Below are 25,082 nucleotides of genomic sequence, written 5' to 3' on the forward strand. Positions count from 1 at the left end.
CTGGGATCGGTAATGGCTGAAGTAACTCGCCTGGGCACTGATGCTCTGCCTTGACCTGCTGACATACCAAGCACTTAGACACAAAGTCAGCTATGTCTCTTTTCATCCTGTTCCACCAAAACCAGGGTCGCATACTTTGGTACATTTTAGTGCTTTCGGGATGCATGACAAACTTTGAGCTATGGGCCTCTGTCATGATATCTCTCTTTAACTCACTGTCACCTGAAACATACACCCTGTCCTGGAATCGGAGTAACCCATTGGCAGAGACTCGGAATTTTGAGCTAACTCCCTGTTCTACATCATTCTTGAGGGCTACTAGGGCGGGATCAGCTGACTAAGTTTCCCTTATTCTCTTGATTAACTCAGGCTGGACGGTCATATGACCCAAACATGTGACTCTCTTCAAGTCCTGAAGTCGAATCTGTTGTGTTGCACCCATTTGCCTGCATTCTGAAACAATCAAATGGGCTAATATACCTGCACTTTTTCTGGTGAGTGCATCGGTTACCACGTTGCAATTACCCGAATGGTACAAGATGTCATAATCATAGTCCTTAAGAAGTTTTATCTACCTTTTCTAACGCATGTTGAGATCCTTTTGAGTGAATATGTGTTTCAAACTCTTGTGATCAGTATAGATCTGAAAGGTCTCTCCATATAAATAATGGCGCCAAGTCTTCAACGCATGTATGATTGCGCCATGCTCTAAGTCATGAGTGAGATAATTTTTCTCATGACTCTTTAACTATCTGGACCCCTCTTTCTTGGATTTGCCTAGTTAGAGAAAACAACAAGGTTAAGGTACTCGATGAATAAGAAAACTTGTCATCAAGGAATAAGTACTAAATGATTTTATTAATTTATAAATGACTCCTCATTAGGATGATTGAATACAACCTTCTTACTAAAATAATTTACGGTGGCGTGATACGCCGCTAGCCAATTCATCCCTAAAATTACATCAAAATTCCTCGTGTCTAATTCTTTTAAGTCTACACTCAATTTTCTATCTTTTATCTCTACGACACAAGCCCTGTAGACAACTTCTCCCAATAGTGTTATACTCTCAGCAATAGACACAAACAACATATAATCAAGTTTATCAGGTAAATACATTAAATTTTGATGCAAAAACAGGTGAAATAAATGAATGCAATGCACTAGTGTCAATCAAAACATGAGCAAAATAGTTACAGATAGTGTACATACCCTAGACCACGTCCGGGTCGGCTTCGATATCCTGCTGGGTGAGGTTGTAAGCCCTACCCTGGATAGGAGGTCTGCCCTGATTCTGGTTCCTTGGGCACTCTCTCGCATAATGTTGGACACTACCACATATGCGACAGGTGTTGTTAAGGCGGTAGTAGGGTCGGTCCCCGTGATCCCTGCCGTAATGCTGACAGATCTTACCACGTCCTACCACTATAGCCTGAGGGGGAGCCTGGATCACCAGCCTAGGCCTCTTGTTCTGTTGGACAAACACAGTAGGTGCTGGTCTGCGGGATAGAGCTGAGGATATGAGGTTCCCTGCTGCTTGAGGGAGGGTGTGGAAGCTCCTCTCCACCAGTTGTGCCTTAGCCAGAACGACCGAATAGGTCTTGAGCTCCAGCACGAACAAATGCTGCCTGATCTCTAGGCGGAGGCCCCACTAGAATCTCCTAGCCTTCCTGCCCTCATCCAACAGCGTCTTAGGGGAGTATCGGCCCAACTCTAGGAATTTACGAGCATATTCTGACACAGTCATATTCCCCTGAACCAGATGGACGAACTCCATCTCCTTTAGATGTCGGAGATGCTCTGGGAGGTACTCTGCATGAAAGGCTACTAGGAACTATTCCTAGATAACTGGAACAATCAGGGTGATCTGTTTGAGCTCCCACCAACGATCTGTTTCTCCCACTAGCATGTAGGTAGCAAGGGTGACCTTCTGCTCAGAAGTCACCCCTAAGGTCTTGAAGGTCTTCTCTGTCTCTGCCAACCAGTACTCAGCATCTTTAAAAGAGTATCTCCCTAATAAAATGGATGAGTTTAGTCTCTTGTACCTCTTTATGTAGCCCAGGTCAATCGTGGAAAGAACTGGGTCCCGTGGAGAAGGAACTGGGTCAGGCTGATGGTAGACTGGGGAGCCCTGTGGTAGTACTTACTGATACGGTGGGGGCACCGGATTGTATTGTGGCGATGCTGGGCAATACTGTGGCTGGGGCACTGGATCATACTACAGTGGTGCCGGGTGGTATTGTGGAGGAGCAGGGTCGTACCGGGGTGGCTCGGGATCTCGCTATAGTGGTGGCTCAACTTGTGGCAGCAAGGGAGGGTCAGGTAGCTCCCTTATCTCCTCTCGGCCCTGTTAGGCAGCAATGAGTCTTTCTAACATCTCAAATATCCTGTCCACATCTTCCTTAAGCAAACCATCCCGGGCTGCTCAGTTTAGTGGAGGTCTTCCTCTTCTCATCTCTCTGTACCTGCATTTCACAAGAAATAGTTGAGTGATAATTCATTGTTTGGTGTTTCTCTAAGTATTATTGTGTAAGGGACGGGTCCGGGGAACACGGCTCTGATATCAATTGTAACGGCTCCAAAAATTTAAAAAGAAATGTATATAATAATTTGAGTGCGGAAGTGAAATAAAAGTTAAGATTAACATCCCTTACACGATAACTTAAAAGTACTAAACAAACATCACAGAATAAATTCTCTGAAAGAAATATGAGAAATGGAAAAGATAAAGGAAACTATAAAATATCTAGCTTCTACTCGCAGCCTTCTTGTGAATCGGACTCGAGAACCAGGTCCTCCTGATCTGAAATGGTTAAATAAGGGGTGAGCTACACTAGCCCAGTAAGGACATCACATTATCGCCGGCACAAAAGTAAAGGTTGATAGAAAACCAAAAACAACCAATGGAGTATTAAATTTAAACCAATACATTCATTGAAAGTAAAACCATTTACCCTTTTTTTACCATTGGGGAATCTGTGAAAACAACCTATAAAGATAATAACACCATACAGATCATAACTTTATTCACAATCAGTAACATAAAACATATCATAAATTCATATTCATTGATAATAACTAATCATCACCATTTTTCGTTTCACCAGCCTACTAGTATCTTTGGAGATCTATAGGGGTGTCCCCGCTACATGTGAACCCTTTCCCTTAACAATCTTAATTCCAGGGCCGTCCCTATACCCCGTCCGGTATGAGCCCCAATACATTAAACCTCAATACCCCGTCTGGTATGAAGGTGAAGCGGGTCGTCCCCATACCCCGTACGGTATGAGTGCCAAATGACCAAGTCTCCATACCCCGTCCGATATGAGACAACGTTCACGGTAGGATTCCCTATGAATCTGGTCTGTCCACCATCTTCCAAGATATCTAATGAGGCTGTCACCTTATCTGTTTATTAGATCACATCCCTTTCCTGTTTATCATTAATCACCGTTACCAAATAAAACACAATCACATAAACAATGAACATGCACCCAGTAATACAATCATATCTTAAATCTCAAAATCACACAATGGTCAAGTAATACAGTAATACATGCATTTAAAACTCTAAAACCAGATACCATCATGCCTTTAAACTGTAAAATACGTCAACAGGAATCAACAGAGAACAGTGTCCAATTTCGGGCTTCATTAGTAATCCGTAATTAATTATACATATTTATCTAACTTGTACAAAAGACCGTAGTATTATTGATTCAGACTTCACATCTATGATAGGAAATAGGGTGAGGGGTCCTTACCTGATTTGACGCCGAAAACTAAATGGTTACTGCGCCTACAGGTGGTCCCTGGATTTCTTGAATTTTTTTTTGGGAATTGGAACACGCTTATGGTACCTACAAATATCCCAAATAAACTTAAAAATCAGTCCCATGGCCCATTCGGCCAATTTTAGAAATCCAACACGGCAGCTCCGCCGTGCCTTGGGTTGGCTATTTTCGGCTGAATTCAGCCAAACTTGCATCGGTTCCATTGAGAAAACACACTTAGGGCCTTCGGTGGGCCAAAAAAACGTAGAAAATCGAAACTCACTGGCGGTAGGGATCTCCAGTGCGGCGACTCCTTCGGCTTACGTTGCAGTTGGGTGTTTTGCTTCGGTCAACCTGTAGAGAAGGAAACGGTGATCACAACGGTGGAAAAATTACATCGAACGAAAATCGAAAAGGGCCTCGTCGGAGGCATTTTCTAAAACACCCCGCGGCGACATTGCTGAACTTCGGCGGTATTTTTTGACCAATTGGCTGGTTCTTTCACTCCAATTTGGTCATGGGTGGGTTTGAAATTGAATTTCGTGCAAGAGGAGAAATTTTTACCTCATTTGGCGATCGAAAATTACTCCGGATCGGCGGTGGGTGGTGGCGGCTGGGTTGTCTTCTCCGGCGAGGGTCTCTGGTGGCTAGGGTTAGGGTTTGGGTGCAGATGGGGTTATTTATACCCATATGCTTTTAATCTGGGTTGTCTATTATTTTTAATCTGGACCGTCCGATCGCGATTAAATAGGGAGTGAATCTAGGTCGTTCATCGCGATTCAATCTGGACCGTCCGTGCGCGCAGGAATGGATCTCAGCCGTTCAATTGCGCGCACGCAGATCGCCCACATAGTTGCCCCTGCGTCAGCGCCTCTGCAACCTGGCACATCCTGGTTGGTCGGAGCTGTTGACCGGGCATCTGACGTGGTGCAATTTTTCTAAATTGCGTTTTGACCTCCAGTTTTCGATTTTTCTTTCAAAAATACCCTCAGAACCCAAATTTTCACCCCTTTTTCCCAAAAATATTTTCAATTAAATCCTTAACTAATTTTTCACCCTTATTATTATTATTATTAGTATTATTTTCATTAAATCAAATTAAAATAAAATAAATTAAATTAAATTCAATTAATAAATAATTATATTTATAAAAAATAAAATAAAAAAATAAATGTTAGGTGTTACAATTTTGGTTCGGAGGTTATGTCTATTCGATTATGACTATTAATATATATTTATCACTTAATTAATAAATGTATTAATTTACTCAAAAATAATAATAATTTATAGTTTTTTGAAAAAAAATTAATTAAGCTAGTTGTATAGTGCTCAATTAATTATTGTGTATATTTTATCTTAACAAAATGAAAAGAATTGAATTTGAAATTCTTTTCCTATACTTTGTATTACTTTTACATTCTTGCTCCGTCATTCAAAAGTATTAGTTAAGGTTTTTATATCACAAATATATAATTACACTTTCTAATATAGTATTATTTGTGGTACTGCAATCTCAATATCTCAGTTAAAATATATCTAATTGTTGATCTTCATATAAGTATTAAAGCCATACATTATTAATAAGTTGAGTTTATAAAAATTTATTTAGATTTTAAAATTGTTGGACTAACAATTCTTAGGACCAAGACATTACACTATTAATCTATTATAATTTTGATAGTATTTGTAAAATACTAACTTATTGTTCAAAGTATTAACTATTACTCATAACACTTCAGTAAGATAAGCGATATGTTATTTATCCATAAAAAAATGCGTACATATAAAAAACATGGTGGTTTAATAGTTAAAATTGTTGTGTTTTACTTGAAAATCACGAATTCGAATTTCACTAAATATATAGAATTCATCACTTTCTTGATGTATTATAAACTGACAATTAACTAGTTTATAATGTCTTATTCACTAGTAGATATCACTAGTGTATTACGATTGTGATATATGGACAAAAGGAACATTATATAGTAGTTAGGTTCTCTTAATTTGAATAAAATCATAACAGGTTAAAATTTGATCTAATATTTTTCTTTAAAAAAAAGAAAAAGATCATGACTTTCTGAGTATATTATAAAGTAGAGATAGCCAATTGATAATACTTAATTTAGTGAAACCGAAAACTTAACTCACTAATATTAGTAAAACTATGATCTATAAGCATAATGAACATTATATAGTAACTAAATTTTCTTTGTTAAGCGGCCATAATGGATTAAAAAATTCGATCTCACATTTCTTTCTTCAGAGAAATGCTTACGTTGATTTTCTAACAATGATATGTGAATTTTATGTTAGTAAAAGTATTGCATGACAAATTGTGTAGTATCAATAATTTCAATTAAGAGCTATGATTGCATATCCTTTTGGTTTATTTTACTAACTAATCAATTTTTAAATTTTAATAATTTGGAATATAATAGTTCATTACTTGCCTATTTCTGTAATAATATATTAATATTATAATTTACTAAGAAAAAAATCATAAAAACATCTATTTAAAAATGTCATAAAATTATCTAACTACATTTTATTGATTTATATTCTTGTACTCAAATAAGAAATGACAGGAATCATTACCTCCAACATAAAAAAGCCAAATTTCAAGAAGTAGAATCTCTGGTGAGCAAATCAAATGTCCTATAAGCTGAATCTCTCGATATTACTATACAAAATTCGTGATCCTGTTAATAGGAGTTAAACATTAATTGGTAATTAGTGATCCACTAATAAGGGTTAAACGTTGACTAATGTGATCTTCTAATCAAGGTTAAATATTTAGTCATGTTAATATGTTCATGTAATAGGAATTAATTCTAACAATGTACTACCAGTGACAGAGTAGTGTACTATTTTTTATTTTGTCACTTGTACTATTAGGGTTAAGTATCACAGCGGCTGCTTGTTGATCAGGGCATAGGTATCTGGTTGGGACGGTGGTTACGGAGTCACTGGAGGCCAGCTGTTGAACACTCGGCACCAGAATGGACTTGTAACTCACTTGTTTCTTCTCCATTTCTGTTCTTTTTCGTTCTTTGGCAGCTCTCCAACATTATGCGGCTATTTATAGCCAAATTTTATCTTTAATTTTTTTAATCAATATATTTGATTAATTAAATAATATATATACGTTAATTATAATATAATTTTATAATAAAGATATATAAAAATATATCATTCAATTAAAATTTTTAATTTTTTGTCTAAAAATAAAAATGTCAGGAAATGATTGTTACTTCTAGGGTTAACTAAAGATGCACGTTTCTTTCTATGATATAAACTAAATTTGATATAATATAAATACATAGATATAATATGTATGTATTGTTAATATCTACCATTTTTCCTTTTAATGCCATCAATGTCTAAATAACATAAAGTTCATATATACTTAAGATTTTCTCGCAATTATCACGTTACTTTTTGGCAATGATTGAAGGTGAAATTTTGCAATAATTGAAGTTTTAATAAATGATAATACCTATATTTTGTACAAATTAAATAGATGTGCATAATTAATTGTGCATTGCTAATGGAGTTCAAACCAGACATTATTCTCTATTGATTTTTGTTGATTGATCTTGCACTTTAAAAGCATAATGGTTTCTGATTTATCTATTTTATGGTTTAAATGCATGTATTATTGTCTTACTTGACCACTGTTTGATTTCGGGATCTAAGATATGATTGCGTTGCCAGATACATGTTTATTTATTTATGTGATAATATTTGATTTGGTAACGGAGACTAACGGAAAACATGAAAGGTGTAACACCCAAATAAATAAATAAATAATTTATTTATTTATTTTTATTCTTTTTTATTTTTTTGATTTTTTTTATTTAACTTAGTTTAATTTAATTCAATGAAAATATAAATAATAAAAATGATAAAATTGGGTAAAAATATTATTTGGACTTAATTGAAATGATTTTGGAAAAAATGAGTGAAAATTTGGATTCTGGAGGTGTTTTTGAAAAGAAAATCAGAAACCGGATGTCAAAACGCAATTTAGAAAAGTTGTGCCACGTCAGCACCACGTCAACAGCCACGTTAGCGGCCCGATCAGCAGCCCCGGCCAACCAAAACGCGCCGCGTGGCAAGGCAACGCTGACCAGGGAACGGGCCACGTGGGCGATCCGCGTGCGCGCGATCGGACGGCCCAGATCGAATGTGCTCACGGACAGCCCAGATCCACGCGCAAGGACGGCCTAGATTCAATCAGGCACGGACGGCTCAGATTGCATCGCGATGAACGGCCCAGATTTAATCCCAATTAAATTGCGATCGGACGACCTAGATTCAATCTTGATGGACGGTCAAGATTAAAAGGCAAAGGGTATAAATACCCCCACCCACACCTGACCAAAGAAACCCTAGCCGCCAGTGCTCGCCGGAGAAGAAGAACCAGACGCCGGAGGAGTCGGCCGCTGCCACTCGCCGCCGCACCGGGGAAGTTTCCGACCGCCGATCGAGGTAATTTTTCTCCCCCTTGCTCGTTTTTCGACGCTGAGTCCGCCTATGGCCAAACAGTCGGAAAATCCAGCTGAAACCCAGCGGCGCCGCCGCGCCCCTTCTCAGTTTTTGTCTCCGATGAGGCCCTTCCCGGCCTCCGTTTGATGCAAATTTTATACCACTGTGATCACCGTTCTTTTCTCTACAGGTTGATCGGAGCTAAACATCAAAACGCGACTCATGCCGGAGGAGCCGCTGCACCCGAGAGCACCGCCGCCGGTAAGTTTCAGTTTTTCGTGATTTTTCGGCCCACCGAGGGCCCTAGGGTTGTTCTATCGCGGGGACCGATGCAAGCGTGGCTGAATTCGGCCGAAAATGGCCAACCCGAGGTGAATCGCCGCCGTAAGCGGCGGCGCCGTCGCCGGAGCACGGCAGAGCCGCCGTGTTGGAATTGCGATATTGGCCGAAAGGGGGCCCTAGGTCTAATTTGGGATTTTTTGGGACACGTGCAAGTACCAGTAGTGCGTTTCAGTTCCCCGGGAAAAATTCAAGGAAAATTAGGGACAGCCTGTAGGCGACTGTAGAGCAGTATTCAGACCCCGAAACAAGTAAGGACCCCTCACCCTATTTCCTATCACGGTATTAAAGCTAAATAAATAATTAAACTGTACTGTGTGACTTTATAAATGTATAATTGATTAAGGTTGCCAATGGAGCCCGAGTCTGATACAATATGGGTCGGTTATCGTTTGATTTAATTTTCAGTATTAAATGCAGCATGACGTTTGATATAATTATATTATGGTCTCGTATGCATGAATCATAGTTTCTTTTATTATGGTTTGTATTATGATGAATCCGATACTGTGTTGTTTTGTTTGGTGTCCATTACTGGTTTACATGTTGTGTGTGTTTGGTTGATTGAAACTAAGAAAAAGGGCAAAAAGATTATGTGAATTGATAAGTGGATAATGTGGACAGCCTGACTAGATATCTTGGGAGATGGTGGATGGACCGGGTCCGTAGGGAACCCTACCAGGAACGTGGCCTCTCATATCGGATGGGGTATGGAGGCCTTATGTGTTTTGGCGCCCATACCGGACGGGGTATGGGGATGGCTCTGGAATCAGGTTATAAATGTTAAGGGTTCACGGGTAACGGGACCCCTATGGATCCCCATGGATACTAATAGGCTGGTAAATGAGAAAAATGTGTCGTTTAATGATTGAAACGCAAAGGCGTGGTAAATATTATGTTATACAGTTCATATGATTTCATTATGATGATAATGTTATTGCTTTCATATGTTGTTTTATGGATCTCACCGAGATAAGTGGACAGTAAAAGTTTTTATGTTAATAAACGAGTTTATTATAAATTATGCTTCATTGGTCTTTTTTGTGTTTTCTACCCACCTTTACCTCCGTGGCGGTGAGATAGTGCGATGTCTTTACTGGGCTGGTGTAGCTCATTCTTTATTTAACCATTTCAGATCAGGAAGACATTGTTCCCGAGCCCGTTCCGCAGGAAGACGGCGAAGGAGATGCCTGAAGATTCCGTGGTTATATTTATAGTTCTTATTTTCGAGCATATCTCTTTTAATTAGTTTGTTCTTTTATATTTTGAGCACGTTTTTGGTTTTTGTGTAAGGGATGTTAATCAAAATTTTTATTACGCTTCCGTATTTGACATTCTTAATACACATTTTTCATTCTAAATTTTCGGGGCCATTACAAAATGAGTGTGATCTAATAAACAGATAAGATGATAGTCTCACTAGATATCTTGGGATATGGTGAATGGACCGGGTTCATAGAGAACCCTACCATGAACGCTGTCTCATACCGGACGGGGTATAGAGACTTGGTAATTTAGCGCTCATACCGGACGGGGTATAGAGACTTGGTAATTTAGCGCTCATACCGGACGGGGTATAGGGACGGCCCACTTCACCGTCATACCAGACGAGCTACTGGGGTTTAATGTCTTGGCGCTCATACCGGATGGGGTATGGGGTCGGCTATGTAATTAAGACTGTTAAGGAAAATAGTTCACGTGTAGCGGGGACACCTCTATGGATCACCATGGATACTAGTAGACTGGTGAAACGAAAAACGGTTACGATTTCGTTTATTGTTAATAAATGTGAATTTATGATATGTTCTATGTTGTTGGTCGTGCATGAAGTTATGATCTATATGATATTATTATTTATATAATTTATTTTCATAAATTTTTCAATTGTAAGTAAAAGAGTAAATGCTTTTATTTTAAATAAATGTATTGGTTTAAATCTAATGCTCCATTGGTTGTTTTGATTTTCTACCAACCTTTGTTTCTGTGTCGATGATATAATGTGATGTACTTACTGAACTAGTGTACATCACCCCTTATTTAACTATTTCATATCAAGAGAACCTGGTTCCTAAGCCCAATCCGCAAGAATACTGCGAGTAGATGTTAGAAACTTTATATTTTCTTTTACTTTTCTCGTTTCTCGTGTTTCTTTCAGAGAATTCATTTCGTGATGTTTGTTTAGTATTTTTAAATTATTGTGTAAGGGATGTAAAACTTAACTTTTTATTTCGCTTCCGCACTTAAATTATTATATATTTTCTTTTGAATTTTCGGGGTCGTTACAGTTAGTCTAATTATTGATTCAATAAGATTGAAAACTTAACTAATTAATGTATTGATGAAACTGTAATTTTTGGACGAAAAAAATATGTAATAGTTAATTCTTTTAATTGAAATAGTCATGACTAGTTAAAAATTTAATTCTAACATTTTTTTCATAAAAAAAAATAATAGAATTCTAATTTTTTTACATGTAATATAAATTGACAGTAATCAATTTATAATACTTAATTCATAAAATTTTAAAATTTAAATTCACTAATTTGTTAAGAAGACAACAATTTTTAAGTAAAAAAATATTACGTAATGATTAAGTTTTCATTGCACAACTAATTAAAATTTTAATATAACTTTTTTCATTTAAAAGAAAAAATATATGTTATTATTGATTTATTAACATTGTGACTCGTGGCTTTTCCATTGGTAGTATGACAAAATTATACAGTATCGATAATCTAAAGTAAGTGCTATGATTGCATATCCTTTACGTTTCTCTTACTAACTAATCAATTTCTAAATTTTAATCATTTGGCATATAAAAGTTTATTACTTACATATTTTCACAATAATATATTCATATTATAATTTGTCTAAGAAAAAACCACAAAACTATCTACTTCAAAAAAATCGTAAAAATTTGTTTTCGTATATGCTTATATATACCTCTTTCTTCTTGGGGAGAGAATTTTTATGACGGGGTTTTGGATTTGATAGCTCTATGCTTATTTATAATAAGGAGACACTGTGGTCTAATGATTAGAAGTAGTGAGTAGGTGGGGGAAATGCAGATGATTTTCTCTCACTACATGGTTGCTGAGAAAATTCAAAATTCTTCCGTTAGAATTTTCTTTTCTTTTACTCCGTTTTGTTTGAGAGGGAGGTAAATAAGATAAACTGATTTCTTTGGTGCAGGATTTATGGGAATTTGCGAGGAAGATGCAGCAAGATCAAACCAGGAAAGTGAGTCCCTTAATCCTTAGTTTTCCGGATACGAGTTCTTTTCTGGATGGATCACTTAAGGATTTTCTTGGTAGCTGCTCCTTAATCTTTAGTTTTTCTGATACGAGTTCTTTTCTGGATGGATCATGTAAGGATTTTCTTGGTGGCTGCTCCTTAATCTTTAGTTTTCCTAATACGAGTTCTTTTTTGGATGGATCACATAAGGATTTTCTTGGTAATCTTTAGTTTTCCTGGTACGAGTTCTTTTCTGGATGGACCACGTAAGAATTTTCTTGGTGGCTGTTCAGTAAGTTTTTGGAAAGAAAGGGATGGTAAATTCTGGCATTCTTTTAATGATCCAAGAAAGCATATGGGAGAGTTCGATCTGGTATCGAGTTGTTGTCCATTAATTTCTGGGGAAGTGTGGGTGAAAGAAGAAGCCATGAAAATTTAAATATCGAGTTTTGGGATTTTTTGGAGAATAATCTTTTTTTCAGTTGAACTCAGTTTTAAGCTCCGACTATTGTGCTTTGATAGCTCTAATTTGGTAAAGTTGATTAATTTCGGGACTTACTCCTAATTAGATTTATTTTATCAAGTGTCCTTTTAACGCTTGATTAGAAGAATAGTGATTGCCGATGAGTATAGTCCTTGGAATTAACTATTATTATTATATATTGCCTATTGAAACTACAACATGTATAATTGTTGTAGCCTTTATTATGATCAAGTACTATTTCAAATTCTCATCTCATCAAGGAAATATTTTCCATTAAGCTCATGAGAAAATAATCTTTTAAAGTATTCTTCAAGGGTCACTGTCTTAAATAATGCTCGTTTCTGTTCATTGATCAAGCTAGGTGCTGGCCCGATTGCTCCGCCAGGTCTAGTGCTATAAAATGTGGCCATTGACAACCTCTCTTTCGTTACATTCACTATTACTCGATGCTCGATGCTACGATAAACACCATTACTCACAATCTGTCATGTGAATATGTTATCAAGGTCAAAAATATCATCAACAAAAAGATCAACTAATATACTTTATTCTCACACGTGATTACCTCTAAAATGTCTCCAATGTTGACAATGAATGCTTCTGGGAGAGGCTCGACAAGAATCCATTTACCATCTTTCCTTATTTGCAAACCTTCAACTTCATTAAGTTGGAGGAGGATGGTAAGAGCTACAGAATCAGAATGAGGAGAGAGGCCTATAACTTTCTCTGGTTGAGGACAAGGAGGATAATAATTCATCCTGAAGGATTGAATTCCATCTTCAAACATGTCTTTTATTTCCTCTTTTTTTATATTAAGTGTTTTTCCTATCTTTTCTAACATTACCATAGCTAAATTTTGTAGTTGTAATGAGTACTCCTCCATTGTATCTCTGCATATATAAGAAGATAAAAATATGATTTGTAATAATGTACCAAAAGTTAAAGTGCAAATGTTAATATTAAGAAATTTGTAATTAGCTAGTAGTACTTAGTATTTTCCTTTTTTTATAAAAAATTATGAATTTAAATCATGTTTTTTTGTATGTTCTTATTAGAATGTTGAAGTTGTATTAATAATAGATATACATATCTATAATCTAATTAATAAAATAAATATATTTTTATTTTAAAAAATATAAAAGTTAATTAAACATAATACCTAAAAAAGAGTGGGAGATTTTGGAACAAGTAAGGTTTTCGAGAAGCAATTGGTCGTACAGTGATGAAGAACATGTCAGCCCAATCAAGTTTTTGTTCTTCGGAGACAACAAAGGCTTGTCCAAATCCTTCGATTTCTTTGGGAGTTTGCCATAGCTTTTTCTTTTCATCCATTGGCATGTTGAAAAACTCTTTTATCTCTTTCTTTACCTTTTCCACAAAAGATGAGCTTACTCCATGGTTTACTAACTGCATTTCAAATTTTTAATTAAGAAAAAAGAATTAGTTATGTATCGTATATACACAATATTAATAAATTTCTAGTTGAATGGTTGCTACGTCTATATTTATAAAAAATTATAGATTTAAATTGAATTATACACGTTATATTATTTCTATTAAAAAATATATATAAATTAATACGTTTTACTAATAAAAATATGTATAAGAAGTCGAAGGTTTGGTAATTTTGATAGTATTTCTAACTTTAATCCTACTAGAAATAAGGTTTTTGGTAAAATATACATTCTTAATTTAAATTTAAATTGTTTCTGATTGAATAAATTATAATTTTTAAAACGTATGCATCTTTACAAATTATCTAGCTAGAGATTTAAATGGTTTATTCTATACTTATAAAGGTGTACAAACTTTGGTTCATACCAAAAAATCAAACAGTATGTTTACAAACTTAGGCTCATAAAGCATAAAATATCTTAAATATTAAAATTAGGATTCTCGTTAAAATATTATTAACTATCTTTTTTAAAAAAAAAAAAAATCTTGACAATTTTTCAGCTTAAAATTCTTAATTCTACTAACTTCATATATATAGTTTTCCAAAGTATAAAAGTAAGGAAAAGGAAAATTATAAGGCATTCAAAAATTTCTGAAACAAACCTACATAACGAATTGATGAAACACCAAAAGATATACAAACAAGTTTTGTGTATAATTCTGACGGCAATATAAGAAATTACAGAGAACTGTAGAACAATTTGATCGACGATGATGATTCTGTTAATCTACATACATGTATGTAGTGTGAGTGAGTGTAGATAGGTACCTGGAAGAAACCCCAGTCTCTGCAAGCATGATGAAGTTTTGACGACTCAAATTCCATGGAATCTGCAGAAAGCAAGCTGCGGAAATCGATGACCGGGATCTGAAGACCGGAGAGATCGTCAGCGACGGCGGCTGCTTGTTGATCAGGGCGTAGGTATCTGGTTGGGACGGTGGTTACGGAGTCACTGGAGGCCAGCTGTTGAACACTCGGCACCAGAATGGACTTGTAACTCACTTGTTTCTTCTCCATTTCTGTTCTTTTTCGTTCTTTGGCAGCTCTCCAACATTATGCCGCTACTTATAATTGGAGAAACAAACTCAACAGATTCAACAGAAAAGTCCAATGAGGGTACCAGTCAGCAGTCATTAGTGTAATTAATTATTATTAACTGTTAATTAATTCTAATTAGTTCAATTACATCTTCTGCATAAATTCACAGACCCACAATAATGATAAACAACTCTAATCCATTTTTTAATTTTTTATTTTATTATTTTAAATTTTTAAATTATTATATTTTATTAATTAAATAAAATATATACATTTATTATAATAAAGTTTTATAATTAAAAAATATATAAAATTATAGTTGGGTTTTATAAAAAGTAAAAAAAAAAAATATCAATCACCCACGAAATAATTGTTATTGCTAGGGCCAACTTAATTAATGCACGCGTCTCTTGCTATGATAGTTCGCTTTAAACTAAAATTAATATTTATACGCAATTTGTATGTATTGTCAATACCTACCCTTTTTTTTTTCTTTTAGTCCCCTCAATGTCTAAATAATATAAAGTTTACCTACCCTTTTTTTGGAAAGAATTGTAAGGGGGGAAATTGCAATAATTGAAGGAGACGTGATACAAAATAAAATTGTATGAATTAAATAGTAAACAATATCTAGATAATGAATTATATTATCGCATCTAAATAGTAAAAATACTAATTTATTATTCAAAAGATTAATTATTACTTATAATACTTTTAATGGGTTAAGTTAGAGGTATTATACATAGACAAAAAAATAAAATTATATATTATTAATACCCAGTAGTCTAATAGTTAAATTTTTATATTTTATTTAAATATTATAAATTTAAATTATAGTAAAAACATAATACTCGTTAATTTTTTAATATATTATAGATTGTGTGATAAATTTAATATTTAATTTAATAAGATCAAAATTTTAACTCATTAATATGTTAATAAAATTGTAAATCCCTAAAAGAAATATATTATATAATAACTAATTTTTTTTAATTAAAATAGATATTACTGATTAAAAATTTAAGTTAATATCTTTTTGTAAAAATAAAAAATAAAAACTCTAAATAAAAAAAATATTTTACAACAATTAAATCCTCGTTATATAATAATCAAACTCTCTTAGCGAGTTTAATTTAACTTTTTCTTACTTTTAAAAAATAAAATAAAAAAAAAGCTTACATTTATTTACTAACAATATGATGAGCGCCTTTTCAATTGATAAGATGACAAAATTATATAGTATCAATAATCTCAATTGAGAGCTATGATTGCATGTCCTTTTTTAAGGTTTTTTTACTAATTAATCAATTTCTAAATTTTAATCATTTGGTATATAAAAGTTTATTACTTACCAATAATATATTAATATTATAATTTATCTATAAAAAAAATCATAAAATCTCTATTTGAAAAGATTATAAAAGTATCTATGAAACACCCAACATTTATTTATTTTTATTTATATATATATAATTATTCGTTAATTGAATTTAATTTGGTTTATTTTATTTTATTTTAATAAAAATAATAATAATAATAAAGAGTAAAAATTAGTTGAGAATTTAATTGAAAATAATTTTAGAAAAAATGGATGAAATTTTGGGTTCTGGATGTATTTTTAAAAGAAAAATCAGAAATCGATGGTCAAAATGCAATTTAAAAAAATTACGTCACGTCAGATGCCCGGTCAGTAGCCCCGACCAACCAGGACACGCCAGGTGGCAGGGCCGCTAATGTGGGAGGCCACGCAAGGGGAAGCCATGTGGGCGATCTGCGTGCGCACGATTGAACGGCTGAGATGTAATAGTTCCAGAAATTCAAAAAAAATACATATAATAATCTGAGTGCGGAAACGAATAAAAAATTAAGGTTAATATCTCTTACACAATAACTTAAAAGTACTAAACAATATCACGGAATAAGTTCTCTAATAGAAATACGAGAAATGAAAAAAATAAATGAAACTATAAAGTATCTAGTATCTACTCGCCGTCTTCTTGTGGATCGAGCTCGGGGACCAGGTTCTCCTAATCTGAAATGGTTAAATAAGGAATGAGATACACCAGCCCAGTAAGGACATCACACTATATCACTGTCATAGAAGTAAATGTTGGTAGAAAACCAAAAATAACCAACGGAGTACGAATTTTAAAGCAATGCATTTATTTAAAATAAAACCATTTACCCTTTTTCTTACCCTTGGAGAACCTGTGAAAACAATTTATAAAGACAATAACATCATACAGATCACAATTTCATGTATAATTAGTAACATAAAACATATCATAATTCTGTATTCATTAACAATAACTGATTATCACCGTTTCTCATTTTCACCAGCCTACTAATATCCATTGGGATCCATAGGGGTGTCCCCGCTACACGTGAATAATTCATCTTAACAGTCTTAATTCCAAGACCGTCCCCATACCCCGTCCGGTATGAGTGCCAAGATATTAAACCTCAATACCTTGTCCGGTATGATGGTGAAGTGGGTCGTCTCCATACCTCGTCCGGTATGAGTGCCAAATGACCAAGTCTCCATACCCTGTCCAGTATGAGACGACGTTCATGGTAGGGTTCCCTATGAAACTGGTCCGTCTACTATCTCCCAGGATATCTAGTGAGGCTGTCACCTTATCCGTTTTCCCTTAGTCTCCATTAACAAGTTGAACATAATCACATAAACAATAAACATACACCCGATAATACAATCATATCTTAAATTCTAAAATCACACAATGGTCAAGTAAGATAGTAACACATGCATTTAAAACTATAGAATATATAGACTAGATATCATAATGCATTTAAACTGTAAAATAAATCAAGCAGGAATCGACAAAGAATAATTTCCGGTTTTGGCTCCATTAACAATCTTAATTAATTATGAATATCTATTAATTTGCACAAAATACAATATTACCATTTATTTGAATTTCAATTTCATGATAGAAAATAGAGTGAGGGGTCCTTACTTGATTCGACACCGAAAACTAGATTGTTACTGCGCCTACGGGCGGTCCCTAGGTTCCCTAAATTTTTCTTCGGGAACTGAAACGCGTTTACAGTACCTACATATGTCCCAAATAACCCAAAAATCAAACCCATAGCCTATTAGGCCAATTTTGGAATTCCAGCACGGTGGCTCCGCCGTGCTCCGGCAACGGCGCTGCTACCTGCGGTGGCGATCTGCCTCGGGTTGGCTATTTTCGGCTGTTTTCAGCCGAATTTAGTCAAACTTGCATCGATTCCTATGAAAAACACACTTAGGGCCCTCGGTGGACCGAAAAAACGTAAAAAACTAAAACTCACCGGCGGTGGGGCTCTCCGGCTCACGTTGCAGTTGGGTGTTTTGCTCTCCTCAACCTGTAGAGTAGGAAACGATGATCACAACGGTAGAAAAATCACATCGAACGGGAATCGGGAAGGGCCTCATTGGAGGTAAAAATCGAAACACCTCGCATCAGCGGCGTTTTTCGGCCAATTGGCCAGCTCTTTCACTCCAATTTGGCCATGGGTAGGTTTGGAATCAAATTCTTAGCAAAGGGTAGAATTATTACCTCGTTTGGTGGCCGAAAATTGCTCCAGTGCGACGGCGGGTGGTGGTGGTTGGCTCCTCGGCGGCTGGGCTGTCTTCTCCGGCGATGGGCTCTGGTGGCTAGGGTTAGGGTTTGGGTGCGAATAGGGTTATTTATACCCATCTGCTTTTGATCTGGACCGTCAATCGCTTTTAATCTGGACCGTCTGATCGCGATTAAATAGGAAGTAAATCTGGGCCGTTCATCGCGATTCAATCTGGACCGTCCATGCGTGATTCAATCTGGACCGTCCATGCGCAATTCAATCTGGGTCGTCCGTGCGTGATGCAATCTGGGCCGTCCATGCGTGCAAAAATGGATCTCAGCCGTTCGATCCCGCGCACGCAGATCGCTCACGTGGCTCCCCCCGCGTGGCCTCCCGCGTCAGGGTCTGTGCCACCTGGCGCATCCAGGTTGGTTGGGACTGCTGACCGGGCAGCTGACACGGCTTAACTTTTTAAAATTGCATTTTGACGCACGGTTTCTGACTTTTCTTTTAAAAATACCCCCATAACCCAAATTTTCACCCCTTTTTCTCAAAATTATTTTCAATTAAATCCCTAACCAAATTTTTTACCCTTTATTATTATTATTTTTTTTTATTTTTACTAAATTAAATTAATATTAAATAAATCAAATTAAAATTACGTAAATAATAATTATATTCATACAATAATAATTAATAAAAAAGAAAAAGAGAAAGGTTGGGTGTTACAACTCTCCCCCCCTTAAAAAAAATTTGATCCCTCAAATTTGTCTCTTACGCTTGATCGAACAGCTGGGGAAACTGGGCTCTAAAGTCTGATTCTAGCTCCCATATGGCCTCCCTTGGTGTGTGGTTCTATCATACGACCTTTATAAAGGATATTTTCTGGTTGTGGAGTAATATGCTCTTTCAATCCGTAATACCAACTGGTACTTCCTCGTAGGATAAGTGCTCATGGAGTGGGAGAGGTTCATAGGCCAAGACATGAGAGGGGTCCGGGTTGTACTTGCGTAGCATGGACATATGAAACACATTGTGGACTTTGGAAAGTTCTGGAGGCAGTGCTAGTCTGTAGGTAGCGGTACCAATCCTGTCTAATACTTCGAATGGTCCAATAAATCGAGGGTTCAGTTTTTTCCTCCTGCCGAATCTACTAATTCTCTTGAAATGAGTGACCTTAAGGAGCACCCGGTCGCCTTTCTCAAACGCTAAATCTCTCCTCCGGGTGTCCGCATAACTCTTCTACCTGCTCTGAGCCGTCTGAATATTCTTCCTGATCTTAACTATTTTAGATGTAGTTTTCTCTACCAGCTCCGGGCCGAATAATTTTTTATCACCCACTTCTTCCCAACAAATCGGCGATCTACATGGGCACCCATATGACGCCTCATACGGAGCTATGCCAATACTTGCTTAGTAGCTATTGTTGTAGGCGAACTCTATCAGGGGTAGATGGTCATCCCAATGGCCACCAGAGTCAAGGACATAAGCTCGGAGCATATCCTCAAGTGTACGGATTGTCCTTTTTGACTGTCCATCAGTCTGAGAGTGGAAGACAGTACTGAGGGACAGCTTCGTTCCCCTGACTTTCTGAAAGCTACGCCAAAACCGAGAAGTAAATCTGGGGTCCCTGTCGTACACCATTGTCACTGAGACTCCATGCAATCTGACTATTTCCCATATATACATTCTTGTCAATTTGTTTAAGAGATCAGTCGTCCTGATGGCTAAGAAGTGGGAAGATTTGGTAAGCCGGTCGATAACTACCCAGATGGTATTATGTCCTGAGCGTGCCTTAGGTAACCCTGTCACGAAGTCTATGGTAATATGTTCCCACTTCCACTCTAGGATTGGTAAAGGCTGAAGTAACCCGCCTGGGCGCTGATGCTCTGCCTTGACCTGCTAACATACCAAGCATTTAGACACAAAGTCAGCTATGTCTCTTTTCATCCCATTCCACCAAAATCGGGGTCGCATGTTTCGGTACATTTTAGTGCTTTCGGAATGCATGGCAAACTTTGAGCTATGGGCCTCTGTCATGATGTCTCTCTTTAACTCATTATCACCTGGAACACACACCCTGTCATGGAATCGGAGTAACCATCGGCGGAGATTCGGAATTCTGAGCTAACTCCCTGTTCTGCATCGTTCTTGAGGGCTACTAGGCGGGATTAGCTGACTGAGTTTCCCTTTTTCTCTGGATTAACTCAGGCTGGATGGTCAGATTGCCTAAACATGTGACTCTCCTCAAGTCCTAAAGTCAAACCTGTTGTGTGGCCCCAATTTTTCTGTATTCTGAAACCATCAAATGGGCTAAGATACCTGCACTTTTTTTGCTGAGTGCATCACCTACCACATTGCCCTTACCCAGATGGTACAAGATGTCACAATCATAGTCCTTAAGAAGTTATATCCACCTTCTCTTACGCATGTTGATATCCTTTTGAGTTAATATGTGTTTCAAACTCTTGTGATCAGTATAGATCTGAAAGTTCTCTCCATATAAATAATGCCATCAAGCCTTTAAGGTGTGTATGATTGCGGCAAGCTTTAAGTCATGGGTAGGATAATTTTTCTCATGACTCTTTAACTGTCTGTATCCATAGGCTATGACCTTCCCATGCTGCATTAGAACACAACTCAAGCCTAGATAGGAAGCATCACTGTAAACTATATATCCACTTAATCCACTCGCTAAGGCCAGCACAGGTGCAGTAGTCAGCCGCTTTTTTAGTTCATAAAAACTTCTTTCACAGTTCTCATTCCACTCAAACTTGGCATTTTTCTTTGTGAGTCGGATTAGGGGAGCAGCTAGACTAGAAAATCCTTTAACGAACCTACAGTAATAGCCTGTCATTCCTAGAAAGTTACGATTTTCTTTAACTGATGTCAATTTCTCCTAGCCGAGCACCGCTTCAACCTTTTCAGGATTCACTGATACTCCATTCTTTCATATGATGTGTCCTAGGAAGGTGTCCTGCTCAAGTCAGAATCCACACTTACTCAACTTTGCATACAGCTTCTTTCTTCTAAGAACCTACAAAACCTGAGTTAGATGGTGAGCATGTTCCTCTCTGCTTTTTGAGTAGATCAAGATGTCATCGATGAACACGATAACAAATTGATCTAAGAATTGTCTGAAGACCCTGTTCATCATATCCATGAAGATGGCTGGGGCGTTGCTTAACCCAAATGGCATGACCAGGAACTCATAGTGTCTGTACTTGGTTCAAAAAGCCGTCTTGGGGATGTCTTCTGTCCTTATTTTCACCTGATGGTAAACCTAATCACAGGTCTATTTTGGAGAAGATCTGCGCACCTTGCAACTGATCGAATAGGTCATTAATCCTGGGAAGGGGATACTTGTTTTTTATTGTGACCCTATTCAGTCCTCTGTAATCAATACATAGTCTCAACGTTTCATCTTGCATTCTGGTAAAAATGACTCTGGCACCCCAAAGGGACACACTATGTCTGATAAAACTACTGTCTTGGAATTCAGTGATCTGTTTCCTCAGCTCCTCTATCTCAACGCGGCTCATGCGGTAAGAAGCAACCGAAATAGGCTGAGTGCCTAGCTGTAGATCTATAGTGCACTAAACTTCCTTGTCCACTGGCAGTCCGGATAGTTCATCCGAAAATACATCTGAAAAGTCTCGAACTACCGGAATCTCTTGAATACAATTCTATTTCTTGGGTTTGCCTAGTTAAAGAAAATAGCAAGGTTAAGGTACTCGACAAATAAGAAAACGTTCCATCAAGGAATAAGTACTAAATAATTTTATTAATTTGTAAATGGCTCCTCATTATGAGGATTGAATACAACTTTCTTGCAAAAACAATCTATGGTGGCATAATACGCCGCTAGCCAATTCATCCCTAAAATTACATCAAAATCTCTCGTGTCTAATTCTATTAGGTCTACACTCAGTTTCTTATTTGCTATCTCCATGGCACAAGCCCTGTAGATAACTTCTCCCAATAGTATTACACTCCCAACAGTAGACACAAATAACATTGAATCAAGTTTATCAGGTAATACACTAAATTTGGATGCAAAAATAAGTGAAACAAATGAATGCGATGCAACAGTGTCAATCAAAACATGAGCAAGATGGTTACAGATAGTATACATACCATGTACTACGTTCGGGTCGGCTTCAGCATCCTGCTGGGTGAGGTTTTAAGCCCTGCCCTGGATAGGAGGTTTGCCATGATTCTGGTTCCTTGGGCACTCTCTCGCATAGTGCTGGGCACTCCCACATATGCGAGAGGTGTTGTTGAGGCGGTAGCATGGTCGGTCCCCGTGATCCTTGTCGCAATGCTGAAAAATCTTACCACGTCCTGCCACTGGAGCCTGGATCACCGGTCTAGGCCTCTTGTTCTGTTGGACAGGTGCAGTAGGTATTGGCCTACGGGGCGGAGCTGAGGGTCTGTGGTTCCCTACTGAGTGAGGGAGGGTGTGGAGGCTCCTCTCCACTAAATGTGCATTGGCCAGAACGGCCAAATAAGTTCTGAGCTCTAGTACAAACAAATGCTACTTGATCTCTGGGCGAAGGCCCCACTGGAACCTCCTAGCCTTCCTGCCCTCATCCAACAGCGTCTCAGGGGAGTATCGGCCCAAATCTAGGAACTTACGAGCATATTCTGACACAGTCATGTTCCCCTGGATCATATGGACAAACTCCATCTCCTTCAAAAGTCGGAGATGCTCTAGGAGATACTCTGCATGAAAGGCTCCTAGGAACTGTTCCCAAGTAATTGGAACAGGTAGGGTGGTCTGCTTAAGTTCCCACCAGCGGTCTGCTTCTCCCACCAGCATGTAGGTAGCGAGGGTTACCCTCTGCTCGGGAGTCACCCCTAGGATCTTAAAAGCCTTCTCCGTCTCTGCCAACTAGTAGTGGGCATCTTCAAAAGATAATTGCCCTGCAAAAGTATATGGGTATAGCCTCCTGTACCTCTATGTAGCCTGTGTCAATCGTGGGAGGAACTGGGTCCCGTGGAAGAGGGACTGAGCCAGGCTGAGGATAGACTGGGGGGCCTTGTGGTGGTACTTGTTGATACTGTGGGAGCACTGGATGATACTGTGGCGGTATCGGACAGTGCTGTGGCTGGGGCACCGGATTATACTGCGGCGGTGGCACCGGGTGGTACTGTGGATGAACAGGGTCGTACCGAGGTGGCTCAGGATCCTCTCACTGCAGTGGTGGCTCAACCTGTGGTAGCAGGCGAGGGTCAGGTAGCTCCCTTCTCTCCTCTCGGCCCTGCTGGGCCGCAATGAGTCTCTCTAACATCTAAAATATCCTGTCCACGTCCTCCCTGAGCGAACCCTCCCAAGCTGCCCGGTTTAGTGGGGGTCTTCCTCTTCTCATCTCTCTATACCTGCATTTCACAAGAAAGAGTTGAGTGATAATTCATTGTTTGGTGTTTTTCTAAGTATTATTGTGTAAGGGACGGGTCTGAGAAATACGGCTCTGATACCAACTGTAACGGCCTTAGAAATTCAAAAAAAAATACATATAATAATTTGAGCGCGGAAGCGAAATAAAAGATTAAGGTTAACATCCCTTACACAATAACTTAAAAGTACTAAACAATATCACGGAATAAGTTCTCTAATAGAAATACGAGAAATGAGAAAAATAAATGAAACTATAAAGTATCTAGTATCTACTCGCCGTCTTTTTGTAGATCGGGCTCGGGAACCAGGTCCTCCTGATCTGAAATGGTTAAATAAAGAATGAGCTACACCAACCCAGTAAGAACATCACACTATATCACCGTCATAGAAGTAAAGGTTGGTAGAAAACCAAAAACAACTAATGGAGTACGAATTTTAAAGCAATGCATTTATTTAAAATAAAATAAATGGGCTGGTGACCTTCGGCGGTGTTTTTCAGCCAATTGGTCGGCTCTTTCACTCCGATTTGGCCATAGATGGGTTTGAAATTAAATTATGAGCAAATGTTAGATTTTTTACCTCGTTTGGCAACTGAAAATTGCTCTGGTGCAGCGGCGAGTGGCGGCAGTCGGCTCTCCGGTGACTGGGCTGTCTTATCCGGTGAGGGGCTCTTGCGGCTAAGGTTAGGGTTTGGGTGCGGATGGGGTTATTTATACCAAACCACTTTTGATTTGGGCCGTCCATCGCTTTTAATCTGGACTGTCCGATCGCGATTAAATAGGGAGTGAATCTGGGTTGTTCATCACGATTCAATCTGGACCGTCCGTGCGCAATTCAATTTAGACTGTCCGTGCGCAATTCAATCTAAGCTATCCGTGCGCGATGTAATCTGGGATGTCCGTGCGCGTGTTGATCTAGGTCGTCCGTGCTCACGGGAACTGATCTCAGCCATTCGATCGCGCGCGCACGCAGATCGTTCACGTGGCTCCCCCCGCATGGCCTTCCGCATCAGCGTCTATGCCACCTGACGCGTCCTGGTTGGTTAGGGCAGCTAACGCAGCTTAACTTTTTTAAATTACGTTTTGACGCTCGGTTTCTAATTTTTCTTTCAAAAATACCCCCAGAACCTAAATTTTCACTTTTTTTTCCCAAAATTGTTTTCAATTAAATCCCTAATCAAATTTTTTACCCCTTTTTATTATTATTATTTTCATTAAATTAAATTAAAATTAAATAAATCAAATTAAAATTACATAAATAATAATTATATTCAAACAATAATAATTAATAAAAAAAAGGAAA

At 37.5% G+C, this 25,082-nt stretch overlaps 1 protein-coding gene across 1 annotated transcript; it reads right to left on the minus strand.

Moving 5' to 3' along the window:
• Positions 1-12,464: 12,464 nt before the first annotated feature.
• Positions 12,465-14,829, minus strand: LOC110825371 (protein SRG1-like). Its single transcript, XM_022055818.2, has 4 exons — positions 14,543-14,829; positions 13,478-13,725; positions 12,884-13,208; positions 12,465-12,800 (listed from the first exon to the last, which is right to left on the minus strand). The coding sequence occupies exons 1-4, from the start codon at positions 14,789-14,791 to the stop codon at positions 12,558-12,560; spliced, it is 1,065 nt and encodes a 354-aa protein (XP_021911510.1). The 5' UTR covers positions 14,792-14,829; the 3' UTR covers positions 12,465-12,557.
• Positions 14,830-25,082: the final 10,253 nt, after the last annotated feature.

Source organism: Carica papaya, chromosome 4 (assembly GCF_054855325.1).
Source record: "Carica papaya isolate Zhongbai chromosome 4, ASM5485532v1, whole genome shotgun sequence".
Lineage (NCBI taxonomy): Eukaryota > Viridiplantae > Streptophyta > Magnoliopsida > Brassicales > Caricaceae > Carica > Carica papaya.